The sequence below is a fragment of the Cervus canadensis genome, chromosome 18 (assembly GCF_019320065.1).
Source record: "Cervus canadensis isolate Bull #8, Minnesota chromosome 18, ASM1932006v1, whole genome shotgun sequence".
Taxonomy (NCBI): domain Eukaryota; kingdom Metazoa; phylum Chordata; class Mammalia; order Artiodactyla; family Cervidae; genus Cervus; species Cervus canadensis.
Genome location: NC_057403.1, coordinates 61,254,606 through 61,281,865, shown reverse-complemented (window position 1 = coordinate 61,281,865; position 27,260 = coordinate 61,254,606). Strand labels below are relative to the sequence as shown.

General features: G+C 38.2%; 1 protein-coding gene across 1 annotated transcript in view; it reads left to right on the top strand.

Moving 5' to 3' along the window:
• The window catches only part of CNTNAP4 (contactin associated protein family member 4), a 268,149-nt gene that overhangs the window by 125,651 nt on the left and 115,238 nt on the right, over positions 1-27,260 (top strand). Inside the window, exon 4 of the mRNA XM_043434893.1 lies at positions 19,345-19,492. Within this exon, the coding sequence (XP_043290828.1) occupies positions 19,345-19,492 (148 nt within the window). The remainder of the gene's footprint in view (positions 1-19,344; positions 19,493-27,260) is intronic.

Genomic DNA, 27,260 nt, shown 5'->3' with positions numbered 1-27,260 from the left:
ATCAAATTATGGCTAATCCTATCCCATCCATCTCCCCCGTATATTACCCCTGTTACGCTATTTCAAAGCAAACACCAGCATCTTAGCCTTTCATCCTTAACTATTTCAGTGTGAATCTCTGACAGGCAAAAGCCTTTCTTAAAACAGAACCTAAAAAAATAACAGTAATTCGTTTACATTATCAAATATCTAGTTGGTCTTCAAATTTCCAGCAGTTAACTGGAAAAATGCATTTTATTATTCCCAGTATACAAATAAAGACTGTAGCTTTTCTAAGGCCTGAGTCTAGTGAGAAATAAAGTTCGTATAAAGACTGTAGTTGCCGGAGCCTGTTCTCTGCCCGTGTGCCCTGTGCAGTATCGGCACTCAGCAGAGATCGGAGTCCCCGAGGCATTTCTGCAGGAGCCGTGTTCAGAGCAAAGGTTTATTCCTCTCCTGATAGAACCGTGATTTTCATACCTGAGCTGAGAACAAGGCCAGAATAGGTCACTGCGTCTGTCCTTCCTTTATTCCTAATCGTGGCCTAAGAATTCATGCCTGTTCTGGAAGAATTCAGGGAAAATTTGAATGTATAGAACAGTAGTCTCTACACTACATATCATGTTGAGATAAATATTATTTAACTGTAAAGTAATCAACCCTGATACTGTGTCATCAGAATTCTAGGAGAGGTTGCCCTCAGATTCATTCATTTTAATTTATCTACAGAGAGCAAGGAGGCATTTTATCTGGTTCCTTAAGGAATACTATGGTTGTTTCATATATTAGAAACAATGTATTATCTTAAAATTCAAATAAGTAGAATTTTAAAACCTATAGAATATCATTAGGCTTCCCTGATAGCTCAGTTGGTAAAGAATCCGCCTGCATTGCAGGAGACCCTGGTTTGATTCCTGGGTGGGGAAGATCTGCTGGAGAAGGGATAGGCTACCCACTGTAGTATCCTTGGGCTTCCCTTGTGGCTCAGCTGGTAAAGAATCAGCCTGCAATGCGGGAGACCTGGGTTCGATTCCTGGGTTGGGAAGATCTCCTGGGGAAGGGAAAGGCTACTCGCTCCAGTATTCTGGCCTAGAGAATTCCATGGACCATACAGTACATGGGGTCACAAAGAGTCAGACATGATGAGTGACTTACAAAAAAAAAAAAAAAGAAATATCATTAAAATCACATGCAGTCTATTTTATAAGTAGATTTCAAAGGTACATATAGGTATCTCTAAAAGTATCTGGTTTAAATTTGTTACAAACTGTTGAAATATTTTTCAAATGTTCATCCATTAATCTCAGTTGCTTTGAAACAAAAGTAATATGGGCCTTTAGGAACCTCTTATTGCTGTGTGGTGCTATAATTACACCAACTGAAGTATAATTCCCAACATTTATATTCAAAGGTACATGAGTTTTAAAAGAAATAAAACTCTGCATTCAAGGTTGGATGCGTGAGACAAGTGCTCAGGGCTGGTGCACTGGGAAGACCCAGAGGGATTGGGTGGAGAGGGAGATGGGAGGGGGGATCGGGATGGGGAATACATGTAAATCCATGGCTGATTCATGTCAATGTATGGCAAAAACCACTACAATATTGTAAAGTAATTAGCCTCCAACTAATAAAAATAAATGAAAAAAAAAAAAAAGAAATGAAAACTTTATTTGAGTAACTTTTCTGAGAAGTACTTTCTTGATAATATTTGTCTTGAAGTTAAAAATATTGTCAACTACATTCAAATAAGTGTTTATTTGAATGCTTTGTTTCCTAAATGGAACTGTCACTTTGATCAAAGGACATTTAGAGGAGTTGCTGTTTCTCTTTGGGCTGTTTGGCTGGGAGACTCAGACATTAAGCCCAGATAATGCCATTCAGTCGGACTAGCTGTCAGGGCCAGTGTGCCGTCTGCGAGGACTGGATGGCCCCACCACACGCCAGCCACAGCTGCACTTCTGCAGAACTTGTGATGAGCCAGGCAGATACCAATTTCTGTATTTTACTTATTAATAGTTCATACTTCAAACTTTGAGAGTAATTATTTCCCTTCCCAATTTATAGATGAAGAAACTGAAGTTTAGGAATATAGTTCATGGAAATTTCTCCAGCTATTAAGGGATAGGTCCCTATCTATTAAGAACCACAATAGTCTTGTTTCACCAGGGCAAACTAAGTCAAGTCTCCAGATCAAAGGCTTAGATGGACATCTTTAATTTTGCTCTATGAAGAGGGGGTAAAGACATTAGTAATGTTTCAGTTGTTGTTGGAATGGTGATTATTGAGGCTTTAAAAAGTTGCCTACAAAGATTAAAGAGATATTTGAACATGAAATAAATGAATTTTTGTCATCTTTATGTCAAGTCAAGATTTATTTCCAAATCTCAGACACCCTAGCAATAAAAATGGAGCACATGCATTAAGGTGTTCAAGTTTTCTGTATTCTTTGTTAAATTTATCTATGTCAAGGTACCCATGGGCATGTAAGCCATTTACTGGTTGGTTTTGTTGTTTTGTCACATCTGGCAGAGTTTCAAAAGGCGATGCAGGTAGGCAGGTGTTACTGATTGAAATAAAGCACTTTTGCACTAGTCGCTCTAACCCAGTGTCTGCTGTGTGCGTTTATTCACCCTCTGTTCCCAGAGGACTGGTGAGTTTGTCTCTTTGGTGAAGAATGGGATAGGAAAGTCTGCAGGTTTTTGCTCCCTGATTACATTATTGCTAAATAAAGTAGTCTCTCCCTTGACTTTCTGTGTAATGAAACTTTAATTGTGTGACCAAATTATATAGAACCTGAAGGTCAAACTACCCAAAATAATACTGCATTGTAGTTTCATCTCTGTGTTCTAAAAATACTTGGTTAAATATCAAATTGGCACAGACTTTAAAAAGAAGACTTTAGAGTCCATTATAATATCTTTGTTCCCTGCTAAGACCTCAGAAAATTACACAGCTTCTGAGTGGCAAGCTTCTATGAAGGTTTAGATTATGATCTAAGTGAAGACACAGTGTTCACCAGTTAAAGTATACAGTATTTAATTTACATCACAATGTACATTAATGCAAATATATAATAATAATATAATGTACTTAATATGTATTAAATACGGAATGGCTTCAGAGGCTGAAATGAAATCCATTGACTCTAAAACTATAAGAAGCAATAAGAACTGATTGAACAGTAAGAGCTGATTAAACATTTCAGCTTCTCAAACCAAATATAATAGGTGGATATTTTATTGTATTCTGCTGAAAAGACTGGTTGATTATTTTGTATCTTTCTAAAACACATATATAAGTTTCTAACTGAGAGAACTATTAGCGATTCATTTAATAAATAAATGCCATTTTAAAGTACTCTGAAGATTAATCAATATATTAGAAAGTCTGTATAAAAACATTAATGTAGAGGTAAGTGAGGAATATTTTACTTTAAATTTTATAATATCTCTAATAGAAAACTGAATAGTTTTATCACTGAATAATAGTTTTTTTTAATGGTAATGGTCATAGGAATGCCATTATTCTTTGTAATATTAATAGTAAAGGAAAGATGTTAATGGGACTCATTATGGTAAAATGCATGATAAATCATATGATATCTAAAATCCGAAGTTGAAAGGTACTTCTCATGGGGTTCTTAATGATCTATATAGAAAAGCACAAGAGTGAAAAATACAATTTTAATGAGGTATTCTTTAAAATCTTTTTTTTTTTCGCTTTTAGATAAATATATGCAAATTTAAATCTCGATTGTGTTCACTGAACTATCTCTTAAAGCATTAAGGGCATATTTCTTTTCCATAGTTTCCAAGATTATTTTCATTTATTTTTATGTTGAAGTACAAGACATATCCAGAAAAAGGCAAAAGGCATTATGTATGCAGCTCATGAATGATCAAAAAGTGAATGCAGTTGTCTAAACATTACCTAGACCAAGAACATTACAGGACTTCCCAGGTGGCTCAGTGGTAAAGAATCCACCTGCCAATGCAGGAGATGCAGATTCGATCCCTGGGTCAGAAAGATCCCTCCCTGGAGGAGGAGATAGCATAGCTCCAGTGTGCTTGCCTGGAGAATCCCAGGGACAGAGGAGCCTGGTGGGCTGCAGTCTGTGGGGTTGCAGAGTCAGACACGACTGTGACGGAGCATGCACACACATCAGCAGCAGGAATGTTACGGGATCTCAGACACCTCCTCTCAGCCTTTCCTGATCACTACCGCCTCCCTCTTCTCCCAAACTATTCGCTGTCATGACTACTAATGCCAGTTTTGAACTGTGTACAAAAGGGATCTTGCTGTGTATACTTTTTCCTCTTGGCTTCTTGGGTTAACATGCTTGTTAAACACTGTGCTTGGTGTATATAGGTGTAACTGATTAATTTTCATTGCTTTACAACATTTCATCATGTGGCTATGTCTAAATGTGTTTATCCATTCTACAAATAGATATGCGAGTTGTGTTTTGGGACTCTTCTGAGGAATACTTGAGGAATATGCATGTCTTTTGGTACACAATGTCTGCTTTTCAGTAGGGTGCTTTCTTCAGAGTGGAATTGCTGGCGCCTCAAATAAGTATATGTTGAACTTTAGTTAGAACTTAGTGTAATATGTGAAAGGCTTTTTATAGAGATTGTGCTAATTTAAACTCTCAGCAGTAGTGTATGAAAAGTCCATTAGCTCGACATCCTTGACAACACTTGATATTGTCAGTTTCATTTTATTTTCACTTTTTAATGTTTCCCTCTATTTTGTCCAACCTACTTGATGTGTAGAATTCTCACACTGGTTTTAATTTGCAATACTTCCATGACTAATGAGGTTGGACACTGTTGTATAGATTTGTTAGTCATTTAGATATTTCTTTTATTCCTCTTTTCCTTAGTGCTTTGTAGTCCTCTGTATATTCTGGTTATCAATATACTGGAAAATCACATCTCTTATTCTGTGGCTTCTCTTTCCACACTTTTAACAACATCTTTAAGTGAACAGACATTCTTAAACTCAATAGGTTTGGGTTTGTCGTCTTTCCTCTTATGGTTTGTGTCTTTGGCATCATGTTTGAGAAGTATTTGTGTTCCTCAGAGTTGTGAAGATGTGAAGTTGTGAAGTCAGCTGTGCTGTCTTCTAGTAGCTTTATTGTTTTGTTTTTCCCATATAGGCCTACATTCTTACTGGAATTCATTTCTGCTTATGATTTCAAGTAGTAATCAACTGGTCTTCCATTACATTTTTTCTTCTTTTTTCCCCCAGAGCTGATATTCGATTGGCCTGGCACCATGCACTTAAAGGAAGTTGTTTGTTTCCTTTTTTAATGCTCTGCATTGCAAACATTTTCAAAATTTACTGTGCATATATGTTCAGTCTGTATCCTGTTCCTTTGTTCTGAGTACCTCTCTGCCAATGTGACATTTTCTCTCTCTCCTTTTTTTTTTTTTTGGTATCACATTGTTAAGACTTCACATTCAGTAAAGAAGATCCTCTGACTTTGTTTTTCCTCATGAATATCTTGGTGATTCCCGTCTGTTTGTATTTCTACTAAGAATGTGTGAGTGTTCTTGTTGCTCCACATCCTTTCCAGTATTTAGCGTTGTCAGTGTCCTGGATTTTAGCTCTTTTAATAGATGTGCAACTTCAGTTCATATTTATATATAGACTTTTACCCAGTGGATTTGCTAAACTCTCTATGTGCAGTAAAGTAAATACATACATACATACACAGTCATGTAGCCTATGAATAATAGCAGTTTTATTTTTTCCTTTCCAACCCTTATTACCTGTTAAACAGTTTTGTTACCTTATTGTACTAATTAGGCTTCCCTGGTAGCTCAGCTGGTAAGGAATCTGCCTCTAATGCGGGAGACCCTGGTTTGATCCCTGGGTCGGAAGATCCTCTGGAGAAGGGGTAGGCTACCCACTCCAGTATTCTTGAGCTTCCCTGGTGGCTCAGACGGTGAAGAATCCACCTGCAATGTGGCAGACCTGGGTTTGATCCCTGAGTGGGGAAGATCCCCTGGAGAAGGGAACGGCTACCCACTCTAGTATGGAGAATTCCATGGACAGAGGAGCCTGGCAGGCTACAGTCCATGGGATCACAAAGAGTCAGACAACTGACCGACTTTCACTTTCACTGTACTAATTAGAATATTCACTACAGGTTGAATTGATGGGTCTGTAGACAACATGCTTGCCTGGTACCCAAACTCTTAAAGAGCTCTCAGAATCTTGTCCTATATGTGATGCTGACTGTAAGACTTTTGTAGATATCCTTTACAGAGTTAGAAATTCCCTACTTGGCTAAAGGTCTTAATCTTGTTAATTGTTGAATTTAATCAAAGACTGCATTTATCTAGAAGACTATGTTTTCTTCAACTTGATTAATTACATTGAAGAGTTTTTAAATGTTAAGCAGTCCTTATATTCCTGGAATAAACTTGATTGCATTTTGACCTATTATATCTTTATTTTTATATCCTAATATAATATTGCAAGTATCTTTTAAGGATTGTGGGATCTGTGTTTTAATAAGGTTGGCTTTTGTTTTCCTTCTTACAAGTTTTTTTGTCAGATTTTGATATCACAGTTATGCTGGCCTCAAAACAAACTGGGAAACATTGTTTTTCTACTTTTCGAAGTGCTTATGTGATGCTTGTGTTGTTATAGCCTTAAATATTTAGAAGAGTTCATTAGGGAAAACAAAAGGGACTGAAGTTTTCTGTGTGGGAAGAGTTTTAAATTGTAGATTTAGTTTTGACTATATATAGGCAACTCAGATTTTCCTGTTTCTCACCTGCTTTGGTAAATTACAGTTTGGAATGTGTCTATTTAATCTTTAAAATTATTGGCATAAAATTATTCCAAATATCCTCTTATTCTCATTCTCATGTGTGTAGGATCATGGTAAATGCTCTTTTGCATCCCGGATATTGGCTGTGTCTCTTTTCCTTGATCGGTCTAGCTAGTGTTTTGTTTTTTTTTTTTCATCTAAATCTCCTTCAAAACCTTAAGACAAATACCATATAATATCATTTATATGTAGAATCTAAACTGTGGCACAAATGAACCTATCTGTAAACCAGAAACAGACTGATGCAGAACAGACTTGTGGTTTCCAACAGTACCGGGGAAAGGTGATGGATGAACTGGGAGTTTGAGTTGGTAAATGCAAACTATTCCATTTAGAATGGATAGCAGCAGGTTTGCTGAATAGCACAGGGAACTGTCCTCAATATCCTGTGATAAACCATACTGGAAAAGAATATAATAAAAGTATATGTATGCATGTAACTGAGTCACTTTGCTGCATAGCAAAGATTGGCACAATGTTGTAAACCGACTATACCTCAAAAATTAAATAACTGTCCTTTGAAGCCTAATTTTTATTATCTACTTCTTGTTCCATCCTTGGTTTTAACTTACTGTATTTTTCCTGGTGTCTGCATTCATCCTCAGCTCATTAATCTTCCCCTTCCTTCTTTTGATGTCCATGTGCTCGATAGCAGTGACTTCTGTTCCACTTGTGATATTGATAATTTGGGGCTTCTCACTCTTTTTTTCTTGGACAGCATGACTAGAGATTTATCAATTTTAGCAAACTTTCCAAAGAACCAGCTTTTGGTTTTGTTGATTTTCTCTATCGCATTCTGTTTTCTATTGCAATAATTTGTGGTTTACATTTTTATTACTTCTTCTCTTCTTCTTATTTTAGACTTAAATTGCTCTATATCCTTTAGTTCCCTAAGATAGAAACTTATTTATTTAGATCTTTATTGCTTCTAATACATACATTTAATGCTAAAAATGCTGCTGTACCCCACAAATTTTGGTAAATTGTATTTTCATTTAGATCAGTTTTTAAAAATTTGACTTGGGATTTCTACTTCAACTTGGGTTGTTTTCAAACATTTTGTGACTTTCTAGCTATCTGTCTGCTACTGATTAATAGTTGAATTCTATTGTGATTTGAGAGCATACTTTGTATGAGTTGTATTCTTTTAAATTTGAGAGGGCCCATGCTTCATGAACTTGAGAGGACTGTTTCTTCTATTCTTGGCTGGAATAGTCTAAAACGTCAATTAGATCCAGTTGATTAATAGTGATATGGGTCTTTTACATTCTTGCTGTTTTTCCTTCCTCCTTGATGTATCAGTTAGTCCAACTCTTATAATGGATTTGCCTATTTTTCCTTATTCTGTCAGTGTTTGCCTCATGTGTTTGGACTCTGCTGTTAGGTCCATATGCATAGAGGAATGTTAAGCCATCTTGGAAAATTGATCATTTTGTCATTATGCAATGTGCCTACTTATCTATGATAATCTTCCTTTTTCTGAATTCTGCTTTGTCTGAAATTAATATAGCTATTCTAGGTTTATTTAGATTTAGCATTACTGTAAAAAGTAAAATATAAAATGAACACCAAACTTGAAAATTCCCGGAGGAGACAAAACCATTTAAGCCACATAAGCAAAACTAAATCTAGCCTACTTCATGTGCATAAGCAAAACTTAACTTAGTTTACTGCTTGTAAATGCCTCTGATAATCATAGAATAAACTTAAGTCATCTTCCTTAACATGGTATTAAATAATTGCTTTTGATCAATCCCCTGCCCTCTAGAAACCCTCATTGTAATAACCAATCACCTTAAAGGTTAAACCACTTCCTCATTTTTTCACTTTATAAGCCATTCTGTAAGGCTGTGCCTCTGAGCTTCATATTAGTTTTGAGGTTGCAAGCGTCCAGTTCTAAACTATTCTTAACATGCACAATAAACTCTTCCTGATTACTATTTTATTGATCTGGTGGTTTTAACTTTGCTATTTATAAATTTTTGAGATTAACATGGCTTATCTTTCTCCATCTCTTTACTTTTAATCTAGTTTTAGTCTTTCATTTAAAATAGATTTCTTATAGATAGCAAATAGTTGGATCTGGTCATCCTTTATACACCTTTATACTCTGAAGATCTCTGTGTTTTAAGCAGCATATTTAGATCCACTTTTAAAGTGCTTATTGATATATTTGGATTAATATTATCTATCACGTTTGCGGCTGTTTTCTGTTTGTTGTATTTGTATTGTGTTTTTATTTTATTTTATTTTTTATTTTTGGCTCTGCTGGGTCTTTGTTGCTGCATGAGGGCCTTCTCTAGATGCTGCGAGTGAGGACCGCTCCCGGTTGCAGGGCACAGGCTCCTCACAGCGGTGGCCCCTCTTGCTGCAGAGCACGGGCTCCAGGGAGCGTGGGCCTCAGTAGCTGTGACACGTACCCTCAATGGTTGCAGGTTCAGTAGTTGTGGCACTCAGGCCTATTGCTCTGCGACACGTGGGATCTTCCCACATCAGGGATCAAACCCGTGTCTCCTGCATTGGCAGGCAGATTCTTTTCCACAGCCACCAGGGAAGCCCTGTCTTATGTTTTTTGTTCCTCTCTTTTCTTTCTCTTGTTGTCCTTCTTTTCAATGCCTTATTTGAATTTGACTGAGCATTTTGTAGGATTCTGTTTTATCTCTTCCTATTGTTTCTTTGGGGCTTTCTAGGTTGTGCTAGTGGTAAAGAACCCACCTGCCAATGCAGGAAACATAAGAGACGTGGGTTCGATCCCTGGGTTGGGAAGATCCTCTGGAGAAGGGCACGGCAACCCACTCCAGTATTCTTGCCTGGAGAATCCCATGGACAGAGGAGCCTGGCGGGCTACCGTCCACACAGGGTCACACAGAGTTGGACGCACTGAAGCAGCTTAGCAGGCACTGTTTCTTTAAACAGTGATCTTGTAATTAAGAATAAGAAAAATAAGTTTTATCTTACCTTCTTTTATTCTTTCTCAAATATTCTTCCTCTCTTTATGTAGATCCAGGTTTCTGACATATATCATTTCCTTTGTCTGAAGAACTTCTTTTAAGTATTTCTTGCAGAGCAGGTCTACTAGTGGTGAATATCATCAGCTTTTGTCTGAGAAAATCTTTATTTCTCATTTAGTTTTGAAGGATAGTTTCTCTGGCTATAGAATTCTAGGATTATTTTCACTTCTTTCAACACTTTAAATGTTTCACTCCACTCTCTACTTGCTTGTATGATTTCTGATATAATTTCTGATGTCCAATGTAGTTCTTATTCTTGTTCTTCTAAAGGCAAGGTATTTGTTTTCCTCTGGCTTCTTTCAAAATGTTCTCTTTAGTTTTGCTTTTCTGTAGTTTGAATATGTATAACTAAATATAGTTTTATTTTGATTTCTAACCTGTTTATTATTCTTTGAACTTCGTGGATCTTGTGTCTGTCATTAATTTTAGAAATTCATTGGCATTATTATTTCAAATATTTTTTCAGCTCCATTCTCTCAACTCACCTTCTTTATTCCATTTATGCATATGTTACAACTTTTACAGTTATCTTATGGTTAATGGATATTCTCTTCCACATTTTTTTTTCCTTTTTGCAATACAATTTGGGATGTTTGTACTTTCTTATCCTTGAGCTCACTGATTCTTTCTTTGGCCGTGTTGAATGTATCAGTGTATTCATTAAAGATACTCTTCATTTCTGTCACAGTGTTTTTGATTTCCAAATATTTTAGAATCTTTGGTTCTTAGATTTTCATGTCTCTGCTGACATTACCCATGTGTTCTTGCATGTTGTCCACTTTTTCCATTATCATCCTTGCCATATTCATCATAATTTTTAAAAATTTCTAGTTTGATAATTCAAACATCTGTAAATATGTGAGCCTGATGGTGATTGCCATTAAGTTTTGATGACTGTCTTGCTCGTTGGCCTGCCTTGCAACTTTTTGTTGAAATTGGGACATGTTGTGTCTAGTAATGGGAACTGAGGTAAATCGGTCTTTCGTGTGAGAATTTATATTAATCTGGCTAGAAATTGGGCTGTATTTAATGTTATCTATACATGGTATAGGTGCCATAGTCTTCCAATTCACCTAGTACCCTTGTTTTTCCTTTGACTTCAGCATCCTCTTCAGAGGTAGTCTAGGTTTTGCATTTCTCTCAGTTGTTATCCAGTATTATTATGCTGGAGTCCTGTTGGTATTGGTGGTATGATGAGAGAGAATGAGAACGTTCTCCAATACTCTGATTAAATGTCAGTGCTTTAGTCTTTGTCTTAAAAATGTGACCTTCACTAGCATTTCTAGAGGTCCTTGGGGGGTTGTGTGCTTAGCCGTGTCTGACTCTGCAACCCCGTCATAGACTGTATAGCCTGCCAGGCTCCTCTGTCTAAGGGATTTTCCGGGTAAGAATACCAGAGTGGGTTGCCATTTCCTTCTCCAGGGGATCTTCCTGACCCAGGGGTCGAACCCACGTCTACTGCACTGCAGACAGATCCTTTATCTGCTGAGCCTTCAGGGAATAGGCTCTGGCAGTCTTTCCCCTGGATGGTGGATCACTCCGAGTGTAGCAGTGGTTACCCTTACCCCTCCTTGCTAGAGCCAAGAAGAATTTTTTTTTCTGCTCCTCACAGAGCTTTACTGTGGGCTTTCCCCCCAGGAAACGATCTGTGCTCTGGGACAGGCCTCAGGAGTCTCTCACTCCCGGCTTCTGTCAGGGCATCAGGATTAGCGTGGGAGCGCCTCTCAGTTTATGGCACCGGTGGATGGACAGATTTCTGCTCTCTCTGGGTGGCCTTCTCTCTCCGGACCTCAGAGGTGTACTTTGCCGTGTGTATTAGTCAGCTCAAGCTGCTATAACAAAATGCCATAGGCTGGGTGGCTCAAAAAACAGGCATTTATTTCTCGCATTTCTGGAGGTTAGGAAGTCCAGGATTAAGGTGCTGGCTGACTTAGTTCCTCGTGAGGAGCCTTCTTGGTTTGCAGACATCAGCCTTCTTGCTGTGTCCTCACCTGGCAGAGTGAGAGAAAGCTCTGGTCTGTCTTCCTCGTCTTGTAAGGACGCTAACCCCATCATGGGGTCCCCACCCTCATGACTTCCTCTAAACCTAATTACTTCCTGAAGTCTCCACCACCCAATACTGTCACCATGGAAGTGGTTAGGGCTTCAGCCTGCATGCTTTAGGAGGGACACAACTCAGTACTCAGCACCATGTAATCTCAATTTTCTCATAGGTCTCAGAAAATTTATTGATTTTCAGTTTGCCCGACTTTGTTGTTCTATAGTGATGGTTTCCCATTTCTTTAAATAACATAGCTGATGCCTTTCCTATTCACTAATCTGTGTACATGTTCAAGACTATGAATTTCCTTTAAGAACAATTTTTGCTGATGTTTTATTGCTTTCTCTTGTGTGTAGGACATTCTATATGAAGAACTGAACAGATAATTTGAGATCTAGAAGGATATCTTCCTACAGAGTATAATTACAGTTGCTTCTGCAGGCAGCAAGGAGCATGAGGCCTCTCTGACCGTCATGTAATCACACAGGTGGGGAAAATGGGAAGCTGAATTTTCATCCCTGTGGGGAGTTGTCTCTCTCTGTCTTACCAGTTATTCTTAGCTGTAGACTCTCAGAGTTTTGACACAAACCCCGTGGAAGTTTTATGGGATATTCATGCCCTTGAGGGCTCTAGAACTAAACTTTTATCTTTAACTCTGTGACGTTGTCCAAAGGTCATTCAGTTCCTTCTCTTTAGAAAGCCTTAGGTCACTAAGGAGGAAAACGAGGATCCCAACGGTAGGGCTGGTCTCTTGGGCTGTTCTTCTCCCAAATATTGGACGTTTAATATTTTATTGTCTTTTAGATCTTCAGCCCCTGTTTCTCGTTTTGTACAGCTTTTAGCAGGGGTGTTGTTCAGAATCTCCTAATCTACCATTACCTTAATATAATTAGTTTTTAGTCAAAAGTTATTTGAATCTCAATCAAATTTTAATCTTCCACAAAATTATACATGTATTACCCTAACATAAATTTATGTCCATATATCAGCCATGTAACAATTTATAACTATATCTCAACAGTAGTTGAGATCGTGGTATCTGGTCCCTAACACTCCATGACAAATAGATGGGGAAACAGTGGAAACAGTGACAGACTTTATTTACTTGGGCTCAAAAACCATGGCAGATGGTGACTGAAGTCATGAAATTAAAAGACACTTGCTCCTTGGAAGAAAAGCTATGACAGACCTAGACAGCATATTAAAAAACAGAGACATTTCTTTGCCGATAAAGGTCTGTATAGTCAAAGCTATGATTTTTCCACTAGTCATGTATGGATGTAAGAGTTGGACCATAAAGAATGCTTTAGAACTGTGTTGTTGGAGAAGGCTCTTGCGGGTCCCTTGGACAGCAAGGAGATCAAACCAGTCCATCCTAAAGAAAATCAACCCTGAATATTCATTGGAAGGACTGATGCTGAAGCTGAAGCTCCGATACTTTGGCCACCTCATGTGAAGAGGTGACTCATTGGAAAAGATCCTGATGCTGGGAAAGATTAAAGGCAGGAGGAGAAGGGGCTGACAGAGGATGAGATGGTTTGATGGCATCACCGACTCAATGGACATGAGTTTGACCGAGGTCCAGGAGTTGGTGAGGGACAGGGAGGCCTGGCATGCTGTAGTTCATGGGGTCGCAAAGCGTCAGACAGGACTGAGCCAGTGAACAGCAGCAATAGCTACGGACTACGGTGAAGAACGTATCTTTCATGTACTTTTTCTCTCTTTCCCTTTGATATTTCTGTCTTGAGAATTCAAACCCTTCTGTACTAAAAGGGCCTCACCAGTGTATTTTACAGCTTTGTGCCTCTACAGATTCTAATATAATGGCTGGTTTGTGGTTCCTCAGTGAACTATTGTTAATATTTTGGTATCCCTCAAAATAAATATTTTAAAGCTATTGAATATTTTCTGAGAGAGATAATAGAAACTGATTTAATATTAATAAAATTCTATACCCTTTTATTTTGAAAATTGAGTGTTATTGTATATTCAGAACAAAACTTAACTTTCTGATTTGACTGCTATGCTCCCTTGCTGATCTTCTATTACGTTAAAGAAATTCCATTCTCACTCAAGATAGAATCAACTTTTGTTAGATACAGTTGCAGTGTCTTATGCAGCATATTAATATGTTTAAATGTTAATCTTATCTGGGGTTATGTTAGCATATTGCCCATTTTTTGATAGTTCTTATTTTTCTTTGCTTTTTCTTTTACATTTCTCTAGACCTGATCTCACGGGATTCATACTTAGTAAAGATTTATAATCAACATCATAAAATAAAGAGCTGATTTCCATTAGATAGCATGTTGCTGTGATATATTTAGTGTCTGTCTATTAGCTGACTGTGTCAAAATGAATTGTACTTGAAAAAAGGTCATATGTAAGTCACATGAATAAGGCAGGTCAGAGGATTTTATTGTTTGCCTGTTTGTTGTGCTGAATTTCTACTCATATTACTATTTATTTTGGTGGGAGCTGGACGACTTTATATGTAATTACAAATCTGCTATATAACAGCATGTAACTGGTCCCATGTTTCTGATTTATTACAGCCATGTTTTGGAGCCCCTTATGAACTGCCATATGGCTATCTTCCTTTATGCATCTTGGCTTTCATAGATGAATTGCTCAATTACTATTTGCAAAAGAAATTAATGTTATTACACTTCTTCATAAACTTTAGAATCGCTGTGAAAATACTTAAAATCCTGTGAGAAACTTTAATTCATTAACTCCATAAATTATCTTGGTTAGAATACATTTCTAAACCCATCTGTGAACACCTCATTGAGTTTGAAAATCATCAAGTCTTGAAGAAAAATATAATTAAGGCTTTTGATTTTTATCACATAAGACACATCACCTTAATTTTACTTTTAGATATTTCATATATTTGATGATCTGATGGCATATTCTTTTACATTATGCATCTACTAGGAGGTTACCATTTATATGAAAGTATCCTATTGATGATTGAATGTTTGTCTTTTAATTTTGAGAAAATGTAGTTAATGGAACAATCCTATTGTCTGTAAAATCAACTGGAAGAGGTATGTCCCAGCCAGTAATAATCTAAGTTGCATTAATTTCAAATGTGTCAAAGATGTTAAATATAAATTATGAGAAAAAGGGAAAAAAAACCCTCAGATAAAATATCAGGTTTCCTCTAGGGTAGGTTGTTTGCTTTCATGTCCTGTAAGAGTGAGGCCTTTTGATGCTTAGCTAAATTATGGGCTTTTGATTCGGAGAAGTATGGAATTAAATCCTTACCCTGTCACTTTCTAGCTGTGTGGTTCTAGGCACATAACCTCTATAATTTTTGTTATCCTCAGTTTTATGTGGGCAGAAAAATACTTCACAGCCTTGAGGCAAGTACTAAAACTCCATAATATGTATTTCTGCTGTGTCTGATGTTGAGACACAACCTTTCATGTTGAAGACAGTCCAATTGATAGCACAAAAGACATTTGTTACTTATTCTTGCTTTTGGAAGTTAACCCTAGTGAACTCTTCTCCTAAAACCTTTTCTCTCTCTGAAAAATTTTGAGATAAAATAGCAAGGGGAAAAGAGCACAATTTATCCACAAGCCTGAAGAATGTTCAAGGATCAGGCCAAAGACCAAAGGCACAAATCAGTCAGACCCGCACTGCAATGCAGACTCTAAAGCCCCTCCCACAGATACAGATGCAGTGACAGTACCTCAGGTCATGCAGACCCACGCCCAAGTTCAGAATCGACGATATAAGGGAAGACATACACATTCTCATAATAAAATTATTTTTTCAAAAGAGAATGAGACATTTAAATTCATGCATTCCTTTATGAATTATAATGATATGAAAAAATCTTATAGCAAATTGAGAAAAGTCTCTTAGGCAATGGAATTACATTAGGAATATTAGTATGCATTGGACTTTTCATTTATAAAGCAACATGGCATCAATTCCGTCTCAGTCATAGACATTATACAAAAATTCCTGTTAGATCATTGAATGCTACAACAGAATCTTTGTTATCTTATGTTTTAAGTTATCAACACGTGGAGCAAAAAATGCAAATATTATTGTTCAGTTAAATATATTTAATTAGTAGTTATGGTGCATGTTTTCCCAATGTTATTGATATTAGAATGTTATTTAAGGTACCCAAAGCATTACTAAGTGATATTTTTGCCTGTTCTGTCATTGCACACACTTACGTGTATATGTGTTACTTTATTTTGCTAATGATTGTAAAATTAGTACATGCTAGTTAAAAAATTTAGAAATGAATAAACTGTACTAGGTTAAAATCTCATATTTCCCACCTCACAATTTCCCTTATCCCTTGTAAGAAATAATCACTTAAAATTTTGAATGTGCCCAAATGTTTTTATAACTTATACAAACTAAGTAATTTACATTTCTTCTTTATGTTCTCAAAATTCAAATAACTCATAAATTGATCACATAAGCTGTGAAGGGCTTCCACTTACAGATGTCCTCTTCCCATGTGCCTCTCTGTAGCCACTCTCACCTGCATTTTTTCTCCCAGTCCCATAAAATGCTGAGATCGTCATAGTGCCATCTATCTCAATCTGTGAACTTATATTAATTTTGGAAAAATGCAAGATATTTTGGAGGGCTCTCTAATTCATCATCCAGCTGTTCCCTGCAAAAATCATAATTAGGTATTGTATTAACCTGCCAGCCATACCCAGGAAAATAGAATCAGAAGTATAAGAAAGTCTGATTAGGATTGAATATCTATAAACGTGGTCCTCAACCTTGGAGACACATTACCCTGACTTGGAGAGCCTGTGAAGAATCAGACGTGCACACACACATGTACAACAATGCCCAGTCTGAGCACTGGGACGTTTAACATGTCATTCAGGTTTGGGAAATACTGTCTAAAATGAAACTGCCCTTCATCAGCCATTCTAAAGACAAGGTTGGTATAAATGGACATTTTCAGGCAAATGTGCGTGGTTTTGATAGAAAAGGAGACCCTGGTGTGCTAAATATGAAGTGAGGATGGATATTAGGTAGTGTGACACAGTTAACCTTTTATACCAGATCCTCAACTCATGGAATAGGATGGAACATTCTAAAAGTGTCTGGTTATTAGAGTCCAAGTATTCTATGGGATTAAATGATGTTCTCCTGTTTATGTTCTGGGAAATACTAGCCAAGAATATGGGGCTAATAGATTTCAAACACGCTGCATAACTGTTGCTCCCTCAGGAGATACAGTGTTTATTTGTACCTCCTCATTTGACCTGTTCAGAGAGATACTATAGTCAAGAAACTTGTTGAACTTTGGTTTGTTTTTAAGCCCAGTGTTATCCAAACATACACACCCAACAAATATTTTGTTGAGGGCCTCTGAGCCCAGCCATGTTCTAGGTACTAAGGAAGGAAGTTCAGTAAAAGTCCATGCTTTACAGAGCTTCTCTTCTGGGTGGGGGTGGTGGGGGGAAGATGAACAAACAAGATCCCCAAATAATGAGTAACACGAAGAAGATAAAACAGAAAGGTAAGATGCCAGGGTGCCAGGTACACTCCTTCAGAAGCTGGGGGATCAGAAAGGGCCCGTCTTAGGTGATGCTCTTTAGAACAAGCCTGAGATGCCAAGAGGAGCTGGTTGTGCGGGGATCATAAGGGCAGAACTTTCAGAGGGGAATGAGCAGCTGGTGTAAAGGCGCTCAGGGCGGAACTTGGTTTCCACAGGGAGGCTCCCTGTTCTTCGAGCGTTGTGGGGGAGGTGGCCAAAGATGGTGCTGTCTGATAAGGAATTCGGATTTTGTTCTACGTGGTAAAGGAAGCAGTGTGGGTAACATAGTTTATTTTACCTTTAAAAATCGTACTGTCTGCTCAGAGGGGAGGAGATCAGGGTTGTGGTTGGGCATGGGCGTGGGAAACAGAAGGCTGAAAAGATGAGGAGGAGCCATTGAAGTAGTTCTGGTGAGATACTGCTTTGTTGAACTCGGTGGTCATAGCTGAGATGAAGGGAGATGCCCCGATTTGGGATATAATTTGAAGAAACTGTCACAGAACTGCTTGTTTTGTGTGAGCCTGAAAATTGGGTGTATGAGGTGTTAGGGGTGTTGGGGGATAAGGGGAATCCAATCACATTAATTTGACTATGAAAAACCCAGCTTTATTTTTATTATTATTATTTTTACTGTGTTAGAAACTATTTTGGTAAATGCTTATTTGTGAAGTAGAAAGAAAACGAGGCAAATGGATAGATTCCCCGGGAATTGGTGCTACTGAAATGTTTGCTTTGTCTGGTATGGTCTACATGAGGGTGACCTCATTTGTGGATCAAGTTATGGTAAGGGGACCTACCACGTGGCTGAGTAGATGATAATAAGATCCCTTATTTTGTTGCATGTCTTGATTGTTACAGTTAAACAAAAAAAGGAGGAGGAGGAGGGGAAGAGAAGGAGAACAGGAAGGTGGGAGGGAAAGAAGAGGTGGAAGAGGACAAAGAGAAGATGAAATAAAAAATTTAAAAGTTAAATATCAATTATTGAGAACAATTTCTGTCTCATCCAAACTTTTTCACATATGCAGCTTTACCATATGTCAATGTGGGAGAAAATAAAAGCTGTTTAAGTGTGGGTTTTGCAGGTGTTAGGTAGATGCATCCTGATATTGTGAAAGGGACATTGCTCCTGGTCATACCATATGATAGTTTTGCAAACAGCAGAAGGTTTTGTTTTTGTTGTTGCCATTTTGACATTTAATTTCTTCATTTGCAATTTGATGGTACTAGCTCAGCAGCATTCCTATGGTCTTTATAGCTTTCAGATTCTAGAGTCTGTCAGTCTAATTTCAGGTCTTTCCAATTATTATTGATTCCAATTTCCCTTAACAATTTTTTAAATACAGAAGTTTTTACTTTATTATTTTTTTATTGAAGAAAAATGATGTGTAACAACAGTTTTTAATGTGTGTATCCAGCTGTGTGGTGAACGAAGTTTAACAGCCTGTTCTCAGAGTATAGCTCTGACTTGAATGTCTGGTGATACTCTCATTTATGTTGCTGAGTAAGATGAGAGGGTGAAATGATAGAAACACGTCTTAACCTTACTCATTCATCAACTACGGGAGCAACTTCTATGCCGAATCTGATTCTAGTTTTTGAATACAAGAGGATGTTCTCACTGTTCAGGTCAATAACTTTCATTTTCATCTGCACTTCATAGAAACAAACTTTACTGGGGGTTTCACAGTGAAAGCTGACTTCATGCAGATGGTGGGATTTAAACTGCTATATAGAAAGCAGTTTAGACTATAGTAACTTCCGCTGATGAAACATTATGATAAAACTATTAATAATATGATCTTCTTTAAATGGTTGCCATTTTATAAGTTAAAAAGCAAATCAGACACTGCTTATTGGTGTTTTAGGGGACAAAGTGAAATAGATACTCTCCAGATGCACTGATTTCCTTCCTGCTCTTTTCTCCTAGGGATTTGTAGGAAATGCAAATGCAGACAGTGTTGTGTACTATAGACTCCAGCCTTCTATCAAAGCCAGATTTCTGCGCTTCATCCCTCTAGAGTGGAACCCCAAGGGCAGAATTGGAATGCGAATCGAGGTGTTTGGATGTGCATATAGTAAGTATTTGTTTATCCAACACAGTGGAATAGATATCAAAGGAGATATTTTAAAAGCCAAACTGTATGCCGAAATTGACTTCAGAGCTATGTAAAGAGACAGAAAAACAGGCGATTTTTGTTGAAAGCTTTATATGTGCCCATACATGCCAATATTGGCTTATGTGTTCCGCTTTTATATTACAAATCAGAAATGGACGCATTTTATTGACAAACTGATACAGAGATAGACAGATAGATGTTTGTAGACACATATGAATCCATTTACCCAAATCTGATATTACTGACTAGATCTTAACTTGTAAATATTAGAACTTATCTCTATAGGCTATATTTGATGATATTTCATTTGGGTAGCCTAAACTTCATAAAACACAGTGACCCATTTAGTAAAACCAATCATCTGTTATGAGAACAAAGAATGCTTTTCCTCTGCAGCCTAAAAATAATATGCCATGAAACTCATTTATAAATATGCTATGCCCTGAACATAAATTCATAGAGAAGGTAAAGACCCCTGCCAAAGTGTAAAATGTGTTTGAAATACTTTCACATAAGAAAAGATAGAAACCACAGATTTCACTTAGTCTCCTCTTCATGAAGCATTTTATTATGTCTTTCTGTGGGACAGGGACCTGAGAGTTATTGATGGTCCACCTCAAGCCACACCATCCTGCCAGATGCCCTGTTATTAGAGAACAGTGAGTGAGTTAATGTGGTCTACAGTGATCAGACCAGCAGTCTGAGGTTTGGAGACAGTCAGTAATTTGCCCAGTGTCTCACGACTTAGTCCGCAGAAGAACTGTTCAGTTCCACTACATCTTGATTCCTCTAGTAAACCTTTATTTCTTCAGCCACTCAAGCTTTCTTCTCACGTGTCTTATCGCTTTCTCAGGCTCACTTTATTTACGTAAAAGGCAGGCATGTCATAAAGAGGACAGGCAGCTTGTTGAATTTGTCTGCGCTGTGTTGGACAGAGAAACCGCGTTGACAGCAATGTCATGATTGTATTAATAGCAATAGAGCACTCATGTTAATAGGATTAATTTTTATAATTCTAAAAGTAACACTTTTCTTGAGTGCTTGTTATATGTTTGACACCACATTAAGCAGTTAGTTTATAATTCACAACCAAGTCCAGATAAATATTATTAGGTAGCCCCTCCATTCCCCTGCTTTGCAAATGAGGAAGCTAAAGCTTAGAGATTCGACTCTTGAGACTGTGACTCCCTCCAGTTGCCCAAATAGGAAGTGACAGGATTTGCAGCCTTGTCTGCCAGACTCCAGAACCCTAGCTCATGCTCCTGCCCCCTCCAGCTGTTGAATCCAAGACGAGCCACGGGCAGCTTCACTCCTCACCGTCTGCCTGACTTCCTGGTGGCTTTCTTGGCTTCTGCACTTCAGCTCAGCTGCTCCTCCCTTTGCAATGATCTCATTGAACAAAATTATCCTTAAAAAAAAAAAAATCCCACCCCAGATTGTGATTCTGGAACACAGAATCTGGACAGTCTTATTTGTCTTAGGATTGTGGAGTTTTAGCAAAGCCCGTACCATACAATGGACAATCAGCAAAGCAAACTCCAAAATGATTTGTATTTATAGTTACATTTTCTACTGGTTCAGAGCATCCACTTTGCAAAATATTTATCGCTGTATAATAATACAAACAGTTATTGAGCACTTACTCTGCGTCAGATAACAGTTTTTATAGATATTCTAATTTAATCCGAAAAATCACCCATCCAAAGAAGTCTTAGAGATATTAAGCAGTTTTCCCAGCAGCACACACTTCATATTTTGAATCTCATATATAAATTCAACGTTAGTTTAACAAGGCTATTGACACTGGTCTCCTTTAGTAATGTCCCTATGAAGTGGCTGCTGGGAAAGGAGGGTCTTTGAGTCCCTGTGAAGTGGCTGCAGGTTCCTATGAGTTCTCTGCTGCCTTGTACTGGATGATAACTCACCTTCCTCCCATCTCCCACCCTTGTATTGATCTGCAGCCCCATGGAACAGTGTTTTCACTGTGACTTCATTTGCTGTCTCTTGGAGTAAAGTGCAAAATCCGTGCATTTAGTCAGCCTCCTTTTTTCATGGACCCACGGTTGAAGGATCAATACTGAGAGGAAGTATTTTAAACTCAAACATAAAAACACATGGTAAAATGATATTGTTGCTGCTGTTCAGTTGCCAAGTCCTGTCCGACTTTTGAGACCCTGTGGCCTGCAGAACGCCAGGCTTGCCTGTCCTTCACCATCTCCCAGAGTTTGCTCAGACTCATGTCCATTGAGTCGGTGATGCCATCCAACCATCTCATCCTCTGTTGTCCCCTTCTGTTGGGTAATTTTGGATAAAAGAGAAAAAAAATAAACTTAATGGAAAAATACTCTCATAGATGACCAAAAATAACCTCAACAAAGCTGTGTGTGAATGCCTTATGGGAATGTATTTGATCAAGTTGACTTTAATTCCTCCATTACACCGTAGTCAACACTCTTATTCTCCATGTACGCAAAGCATTAGCCTTGCAGAATATTAGCTTACTAAAACATTGTACTATTTAATTATCATTACTGGAGAGTTAATATGTGTCAGATACTATTTTTTATAATCTTGATGACACAGTGAAGTCAGTACTTGGATGTTACCATTGTATGGTCTGCTAAATGACCCCTGTGACTTGCTCTGGGTTTTCTGGCACAGAAATATCTGTGATCACTAGTGTTCCTGCCCTCAATAGGACGAGCTGTAGGTCAGCACAAGAATCCAGCTTAGGATTTTGTCTGCAAGTCTCCTGAGTAGCCAAGATCAGACTGGATTTTCTCCAGATATGCAAGGCCATTCTTCTGCAATCCTTACAACAAGAAGAAAGAAAAGAAAAAAAAAAAAAAAAGGAAAAGTGTTAAGAGTGCAATATGAGCAGGATCTCTCCTAGACCACAATCTCTGGACACCTGTCCGTGTTGGCTGTGAAGTGGGCCTCCTGTGGGCCTGAGGAAGGCCTGGAGCATTGCATCTACCAGCTGGCTTGTGCGTTCCCGTTGCCTGCACCATGTTACCACGACTTTGGGTGGGGGAGTGTGGTTGCCTGAGCAACCCACTCAAGAATATTGTATACCACAGTGCTTCAAAAGTCTCCTGACACGGGGAAAAGTGGACTGAGAGAAGTTAAGGACGCTGGAATTGCACAGCCTGTGTTAGATCTAAGATCTGAAATCAGATCCATCACCTTCCAAAACGAGTACTCTTGATGAATCAAACTTGTGTTCATCCTTTAAATATCTATTAACACTGGCAAAAAAAATCTACTTTTTTTGGGGGGTAGGATGTAGGGAGGAATTTAAATTAACATATACTTCCTTAAAGATGAGAAAGTGTGATGTCATAAAAATTACACAAACCCAAAGCAAATATGGTACATTAGTATAAGGTGTTAGGAATGAAGTGATTGATAGACTAAGGTTAGTATGAGAAAGTTTATGGCAGTAGGTTTTGAAACTAAGGTGCAGATATTTTTGCATGGGAGTCTGGGAAAATGGTCCAAATAGGAGAAAGGGTGTGTTCCAGTCAAGCCTGGGAATGAGGATCAGTCTATATGCTTGGAGGATCAGTTTGCATTTGAGAATTTTCATTCAGACTGAAATGTGGTGCAGGGTGGAGGGCCACATGAGGGGTACAGATTAAAGGCAGCAGCTCAGTTGGAAGGTTTCTGAATTCCTTTCTGCAAGTGACAGCTGGAGTCTCAGACTAGAGGGTCAGCAATATGGAGAGAGAGGTCTCCTGAACTGAATCAGATTCACAATATGATGAGGCTACTCTTGAATCTTTACCACCTTAATCCGCCAGGGAGTCCCTGGTGAATCCACCTGTGATGCAGGAGACCCAGGTTCAATCTCTGGGTTGGGAAGATCCCCTAAAGAAGGGAATGGCAAGCAACTCCACTCCAAATTCTTGCCTGGAGAATTCCATGGACAGAGGAGCCTGGTGGACTACAGCCTATGGGGTCACAAAGAGTCAGACATGACTGAGTGACAACACTCTCTTTCACTATTGCATCAAAAGAATTTGGTGGTTTTATGTGAGTAGACACTGAGTTATCAGATTTGAGTGACTGTCTGGAAGGTGATACCATTTACTGAGAGGAAGCACTGGAGAGCAAATAAGTTTTGGAAGGGAGCAGGAGAAAGAATTAATTCCATTGCTGATTCAGTGAGTTTGAGCAACAAAAATATGCAAGATTGGAACTCCATAGCTTCTGGGTTGAAGACTTGAAACCTATACAATATCATTAGTTATTAAGTCATAATCTTTCTTACTGTTGGTAATAAAAGTATGAAGTTTAAAGCTATGTTTGTACAACTACTCATGTCTTTGAAAGACAGAAATGCATTTCTCTCATAATTAAAACAGTCCCTTTATACTGTTTTTCAGGTAGTGTGCATTTTTTGCCGAAACTTAACCTCGCCCCCTCCCCATTGTGCCTAATGCGTGTTGGCTAGAGTTATACATGCAAGCGGTCCCTGTGAACATTGCTGGGAAAGTGGCTGTTGTGAGACCCACACATGGTTTTATTACCCTCTCTCCCAATGAGTTAGAGCAGTAACTTGTTATGAAGGAGCATCAAGTGAATGGAAAATCCATATCAAAGAGCATGTTCTACTTTTATGTTGGTAAACCTGAAGTTGTTTCCTGAGTAATGAGAGAAGCCGAAGCTAAATTTTATGGGTTCAAAGGGAAAGTATAAATTTCAGATGTCTTGGCCATAGCCACTGCGAACATGTTTATAGATCTGGACAAGAGGTGTAGGGAAGGAAATAACTCGTGGAAGAAAGAAAAAGACAGTGTTTGATGGCGAAGAAATACTGCTCTATGCAGTATGTCCCAAAGAATAAACAATGGTAAACAAAGGCAAGAAAAGAAAATAACTGGGTTCAAGTGAGTGTGTCTGAGGAGTCCTTCAGAATGGCAATTAAGCCGCAGGAGATAATGTTTAATTGTGGGTGAACTGCTAAAGCAATTGCCCTGAGAATAAATTCTTGGTTTCTTTTCTCTATTCTTATGTGAACACTCTCATCTTATAATCTGTGGTCTGTAATCTGTGGAAGGACGTCCAACTGCCCGGCCACAGCGAAAATAATTACTATCTTTGAACTGCTGTATTTTCATGATTTTTCTAGTCTTAGGATCTTTAAATGATACATAGGGCCATCACACACATCCAGCCTTTATTCCCCTACCTAGATAATTCTCAGTGTGGAAATCACTCTTTCTCACAGTTTCTCTAGTACTTCCTGTTTAGGTCAGAAGGTGTGTTCTGCTCCCGGTCACATCATGCACATTCTACAATGTTGAAACTGGATAGCCTTCTGGATAGATGAATGAATGAATGCATGGCAGCAGGTCTGGGGAACCTCAGGAAGGCTGTCCCCACCATCCAAGTGGCACACGCAGCCTGTTAGAGGTCAGGCATGGAGCCCAGGGAAAGGACTGAGTGAGGACGGGCAGAGGAGAAATGTACAGAAGCGTCACTCTGGTATGCTTATGTGCTTAGAGGCAGACCACTTAAGAGAAAATTATGGATTCTATTTAGTAGATGGAAATAAGTCAGATAGTGCAAAACACATTAACTTAAAAAATAAGAGTGTGCACTTCGTAATGTAAAAAATACTGAAAGTCAGAACTACTCACATCTGTAGATTTCTGCTTAGAAAATATATTAACAGGAAATGTAATAAAGTAGCATGAGAGGTGCAAGTGTTTATGTGGGTGAAAAACACTGAGAGAAAACTAGGTAATAGACTTCTATCTACTCAGGGTGCAGCTCTCTCACACCACTTGTTGGGTTAGCGGGGAAAGGAAAAGCAGGAAATGTGTTATATTTATCTAAAGAATAGTTGTGATTAAATCCAATATCTATTTATTAAGCAACTCCAACAGATGCCCTGGAAAAGGGAATGGCTACCCACTCCAGTATCCTTGCCTGGGGAATTCCATAGACAGAAGAGACTGGTGGGTTACAGCCCAAGGGGTCGCAATGCGTCAGACATGACCGAGCAACTAATCCTAACAACATGTTAACTGCTGATATCTTGACAAGATGCATTAAATACAATCCCTGCTCTCAGATTGTTTATCAGCTAATATTGCAGCTGAGGGATCCTATGTTGTCAGAGTTTAAAAAGAGGATAGATTCTTATTGGCTTAAAATCAAAGTGGATAAATTCTAATTCCTTGTAGAGGTTATAGTCTTAAGATTTTAATTTGATAATTGGCGAAGTTATATTAAAATTAAAATAAGACTAGCTATTAGAATTCCAGGAAATAAAGACACTGTGAAAACCCATCAGGATTATGTCAAAAGAACACAGAGTCAACTGAAGAGGCTCTCTCTGACCAAAGATGGAAATGTTTTAGCATCAGTAAAATTGGAAACTGCAGTTTTGAAACATATTAATGATATTTAAAGGAATGGGTTCATGATAATTCTAAAAAGAGAAAACTCTCATTGGTTACCTAGGAAAGCTATTAAGGAATTGACTCATTATTTTGAAAACTAATAAATGCAGAGAAAGCATCAAGCATTTATCCTGGTTTTCCTATGTAATCTGTACCTCAAGGTAATAAAATAGAAGATTAGAAGGGCTTTCTGTTTTAAGTTATATTTATACAAATAAAGAAGAAATAGTAGAATCAGTATATGCCCATTTTGCAGTCCTAAATAATTTAATAGACCAAGTTAATAATTATATAAACATTCACAATATAATGTATCCACAATATAATATAATCCACAATATAATATAATAAATATACAAATTTATTATACTCAAGCAGTGGCAGTCGATGAAGAGGGAAATATCTCTGAGATGAACATATGACATTTCCAAAGTTGTTGTTATTAAAATGATAATAATAGTATGCATGTGTTCACAAAAAGAGAAAGATTTCCTTTTAGGTACCAGTCATAAGAGAGAGCTTTTATTGGACTATCTTGCTGCCCACAACAATTATAGTTGCTGGATAAAATATATTTTTTAAAAGCTGCTTCAGGGTTTTGAAGTTCAACTCAAAACATGCAGAAACTTAAAGAGGATTTGATTCTTGAAAGATGGAAAACAAATTCCAGGAGATCCACGTGTGACTGACTTCCTCCTAAGAACATCATTATACTCAAGCAGAAGGGAGCCAAATTTTGCTAGGAGATAGAGGACAAAGTTCAAAGTTGCCAGAGTGGTTAGAAATTTAGGGTGGAATACCGAAAAGCAAGGTGTCAGAAGGAGAGCCCTGACTTCTGCATCCACAGTCCCCTTAAAGGCTTGCCTGATCTCTGACTTGCACGTGCCCACGATGCCCCGGGCAAAAGCAGGAGCCAGGAGATGAAAATCCTGAGGACTTCATTCAGCATCTGTTCTGGGAAGGGCACCTTGGGATTCAAGTCCTGCCATCTTAGACTTGCTAAACATTTTGGGCTTCTAAATGAAACCCAGAAAGGCATTGCTTTAGGAATAAAGACCATAACCGACGGCCAACTATTATGTCCTGGGACTAAAGACAAATCCAAAATAGACTGTCCCAGAAAAATCTGGAAGCAAGCTTTCACAGTCAAGGTGATCTGCCAGTAATTCAGCTCCCTGTGGAGCTGAATTTTCCCTGTAGTTCCTGCCACGCCATCCATCTCTCGCCAGACTCCCCGCCTTCCCAGCTCTTCCCCCCGCCTCCTCCCCTCCCCACATCCTCCTGACCCTGGACCTTCTCATAGGCGGTCATCT